Below are 4,652 nucleotides of genomic sequence, written 5' to 3' on the forward strand. Positions count from 1 at the left end.
ACTCGGGCTAAGCCCCGGAAGACGGCGAACTCCGCTCCGCCCGACCCAGGGCTCGGACTCGGGCTAAGCCCCGGAAGACGGCGAACTCCGCTCCGCCCGACCCAGGGCTCGGACTTGGGCTAAGCCCCGGAAGACGACGAACTCCGCTCCGCCCGACCCAGGGCTCGGACTCGGGCTAAGCCCCGGAAGACGGCGAACTCCGCTCCGCCCGACCCAGGGCTCGGACTCGGGCTAAGCCCCGGAAGACGGCGAACTCCGCTCCGCCCGACCCAGGGCTCGGACTCGGGCTGAGCCCCAGAAGACGACGAACTCCACTTCGCCCGACCCCAGGGCTCGGACTCCGCCCTGGCCTCTGCCGAACGACCTCCGCCTCGCCCGACCCAGGAGCTCGGGCTCGGCCTCGGCCATGGAAGACAGACTCGACCTCGGCTTCGGAGGAGCCTCCACGTCGCCCTACCTAGGGCACAAGCCCGCCACGTCAACAGGAAGCGCCATCATCACCCTACCCCGAGCCGACTCGGGCCGCAGAGAACAAGACCGGTGTCCCATCTGGCTAGCTCCGCCAGATAGGCAATGATGGCGCCCCGCTAGCCCTGTGACGACGGCAGCTCTCAGCTCCCTTACGGAAGCAGGGGGACGTCAGCAAGGACTCAACCGCTCCGACAGCTGTCCCTCCGCCAGGCTCCGTTGCTCCTCCGACAGCCACGACATCACACCAGCAGGGTGCCAAGATCTCTCCGGCTGCCACATTGGCATGTACTTAGGGCGCTAGCTCTCCCCCCGCTAGACACGTAGCACTCTGCTACACCCCCATTGTACACCTGGATCCTCTCCTTACGCCTATAAAAGGAAGGACCAGGGCCTTCTTAGAAAAGGTTGGCCGCGCGGGGACGAGAACGGGACAGGCGCTCTCTTGGGGCCGCTCATTTCCCTCACCCGCGTGGACGCTTGTAACCCCCTACTGCAAGCGCACCCGACCTGGGCGCGGGACGAACACGAAGGCCGCGGGATTTCCACCTCTCTCACGCCCGTCTCCGGCCACCTCGCTTCCCCCCTTCGCGCTCGCCCACGCGCTCGACCCATCTGGGCTGGGACACGCGGCACACTCACTCGTCGGCTTTGGGACCCCCCGGTCTCGAAACGCCGACAACTGTGTAAGGGCCGGGCCCGGCCCGGCACTGGCACTATATGAACCAGGCTGTGTCGTGCCTGGGCCGTGGTTTTTAGTGGCGTGTCCGGGCCGGCCCACCGTGTTAATGCCATATGACCATCTATAGCGCTAATAAGACTATGTGAATCATGGTGAAAGAAAGAGAGAGAGTGAGGGATCTGCACAATAACGAACTTATTATTGCTGTCATTATCAATAGAACTGACCAAACCAGTTTATTACTGCAGCCTGCAGAAAACACTGAGGAGATGCGCGCACTTTTGTTTTTTAAATCCAACAACCCAAAAGACACTTAACAGACAAGTTGGCAAGCAGAGCACACACTTTGACATCAAACCATGAAACAGAGCCCCGTCGCCGATCAGCCTTGGCTGGCAGACAGGTTTCCTTTGGGATTTCCCGCGAACCGGCCGATCGTTAGGGGGCGGAGGTCTACTCCGGCCTCGGCCGCCGTGCTCGCCTCCCCGTCCAAGGCCATCTCGGCCAGGATCCTCCCGACGGCCGGGCCCATCTTGAAGCCGTGGCCAGAGAACCCCGCGCCGATGACGACGTCCTTCCCGAACTCCCCGCCGAGGAAGTCGACGACGTAGTCGTCGTCGGGGGTCACGGAGTACATGCAGCACTGGCGGACGACGGGCCCGCCGGTGGTGTCGACGTGGCCCGGCATGACGGCGTCGATCCACCGGGCCACCGGCTCCACCAGGTCGCCCGCGCCCGTGGACCAGTCCCTGCCGTCCGGGTCGCACGGCGGGCCGCCGTGCATGGCAATCTTGATCAGCCCCGGGAACTCCATCGACGGCGTGCTGTAGATGTAGGGGTCGCCGTAGCTGGCGAACGTCGGGAACCCGGCCTCCGGGGTGAGCTCCTGCTCGCGCCCGGGCCTCACCTTCCAGTAGCAGATGAGCGTGTGCACCGGCTGCACCGGCAGCTCCAGGCCGGTCACCGACTTGATCAGCTTGCTCGTCCATGCGCCCACTGTCACTATGCATTTCGTGCCGTGGAACTCCTCGCCGCTGGACGTCCTCACCGAGATGATTGACCCCTCTCCTGATCGCGAGCATGAGAAGCATGTGTGAAGATCCTTTTTCTTCAATCACTTAATAGTACTAGCACTCAAGGACTGGACTGTCGGTTGGCGTTGTATTTGCACACTGGTTCTTCCACAAACTATACTATACTATACTATAGTATAAAACAAAAACAGTGCACTGTTGAACAGGAATGTCATGCGTTACAATAATTGGCAATCGTGTACGGTGCGGCAAGTTGTACAATTTCCAATTGAGTAAAGAAAGAGAAAAGCGCAACACCATGTTTAAATTGCCCTTTTGCAAGTGATGCTACGCTTTTTTTTTTGTGATATGTTGCTATTAATAACAACGACTCATATATTCTAGCTACAACTTTTGTTAGTGGTATTGTTTAGTTTTCAGAAAAATTGTAAAAAAAAAAAACAGAGAGAGCCAAGTTGTTGCCAGATAGCCATCCCTAGACCATGAGTCCATGACAGCATTAGCAAGTCAGATGGCTCTCACACAGTTGATTACGTTACATGCTTCCCAGTGACTCATCAGAGCGTCACGGTCACATGCAGATGCAGATGCAGATGCAAGAGGGCGGAGAGGGCGCACGCTTCCAAGAGAATTAGTTCGGGTACGGTGCAGGAAGAAGACAGTGCAGTGCAGGAGACAAGGTGCGCTCACCTTCACCTCGCTTGGAGGAGGTGATGTCCACCACCTCAGTCCTGTCCCTGAGGACGGCGCCTCTCTTGACGGCGAGCGCCTGGAACATGGCCACGGCCTTGGTGGCCTTCATGACCCCGCCCAGCTCGCTCCGCGCCGCCGTCCACCCGTCGGGGACCCTGAACACGCCTGCCCACGGCCAGGACGACGACTCATCCCCGGCGACGACTTCGGTGGCACCGCCGTTCCTCATGGAGGCGACGAGCGCCGAGTCGTCCCGCGGGCCCAGGTCGAGGTGCGGGGTGGGCGTGAGCACGGTGTACCCGGCGTCGGCCTGGGCCTCGTCCCAGAGGCGCCGGGACAGGCGCACCATGGGCGGGTAGTGCGCCTGCGGGTAGGTGGCGCGGATGGTGCGCGACTCGCCGTGCGAGGAGCCCCGGTGGTGGAGCAGGTCGAACCGCTCCAGGAGCAGCACGCGCGCGCCACGAGAGGACGCCGCGTAGGCGGCGCAGCTGCCCATGATGCCCGCGCCCACCACGATCACGTCGAACCGGCCGTGGCCCTCGCCGTTGGACGCCGCCATGGCGCTCCGCTTGCTTCTTCTTCTTCCTTGGCTCTCGCTGTGCTATTGAATTTCGTAGGCGACTGACCTGACCCCTGTGCGTGGCTGTGCTGTGCGAGGGAGTGTGTAGTGTGTGTATATGAGTGGGAGAGTGAGAAAGACAAGACAACGCACGGTAACGACACGGAGGGACGTGGAACTTTGTCTTGTCTTGGTTAGCAACAGGAGATCCCATCTCGGCATGATGTATTATTTGCTTTAAGTATTACCTAAAACCACGCCGAATCACCGATCATACATTACAAAAAGAAAAGTGAATGGTAGTACAAACGAAAAATCTTTTCTCCACTCCTATACACATCGTCATCGTCAAGTGACGTGGGGACAAGTCACAAAGCTGCACGCACCATAGCGCTGTATGATAATACCAGCTCACTAGCTGAAGGAACACGATCAAGCGAGCTATAACACAAGAGACAGATCTTCTTTTCAACTCATGTTTTTCTTAGTCTTTTATAATATAAAGTACAATATTTACAGTCTAATATCTAGTATCTGAGTCATATGGTCACTTTTTTGTGTGAATGTTTACTTTAATTTTAATGTTTACTTTAATTTTAATTTTTTTGTAGGGGGGCTATTACACTAACTTGCAAGCTTGAGCACAGACAAAAAAAGCATGCCTATTGGCACTCAGTAGGCTGCGCTGCTGGCCAGTACTGAAGCCGATCGACGTGCTGACCGAAATGGATGTGCCCTGCGGTGGCATTGTTATCTTGGGGCGCATGGGGGCATGGGGCCCAATTGCACGCTCCTGTCCATAGTGCTATCGTTTCAGCCGTCCGTTCCCATAAACGTGAGAAAGAGTGCGCACTGTGGGTCTACCACGTCCTGCCACGGACCACGCAGGCTCTACGCCGCACAGTACAGTGCACCGCCGCCGGACTGGTATGTCCGGATTTTTTTTAAGTCTGCTACGGAATTCTCGGAGATTGATGAGATTTTTTTAAAAAATTTTACTTCAATCCCTAAAAAATCCACGGGATTTAAGTTTTTAAATTAATCCTTAGTATTTTTCTATAAAATCATGGATAAATCACTATGCGGTTTTAAAGATCGGTGTTATGATCTATAATGATAAGGTTGCTCGTGTCATAGATCATAATGCTTTGGTAATATAAAATTAACGTGACAACACATCGACACAATGATCTATAGTGCCCAACTATGACACCTC

The 4,652-nt window shown here is 56.6% G+C and overlaps 1 protein-coding gene across 2 annotated transcripts; it reads right to left on the minus strand.

Annotated features, from left to right (window-relative positions):
- Positions 1–1,330: 1,330 nt before the first annotated feature.
- LOC100283462 (uncharacterized) lies at positions 1,331–3,723 on the minus strand. 2 transcript variants are annotated; one of them, XM_035960598.1, is made up of 2 exons: positions 2,881–3,723; positions 1,331–2,218 (listed from the first exon to the last, which is right to left on the minus strand). In XM_035960598.1, the coding sequence occupies exons 1-2, from the start codon at positions 3,434–3,436 to the stop codon at positions 1,533–1,535; spliced, it is 1,242 nt and encodes a 413-aa protein (XP_035816491.1). In that variant the 5' UTR covers positions 3,437–3,723; the 3' UTR covers positions 1,331–1,532.
- Between the last annotated feature and the right edge of the window lie 929 nt (positions 3,724–4,652).

Source organism: Zea mays, chromosome 7 (assembly GCF_902167145.1).
Source record: "Zea mays cultivar B73 chromosome 7, Zm-B73-REFERENCE-NAM-5.0, whole genome shotgun sequence".
Lineage (NCBI taxonomy): Eukaryota > Viridiplantae > Streptophyta > Magnoliopsida > Poales > Poaceae > Zea > Zea mays.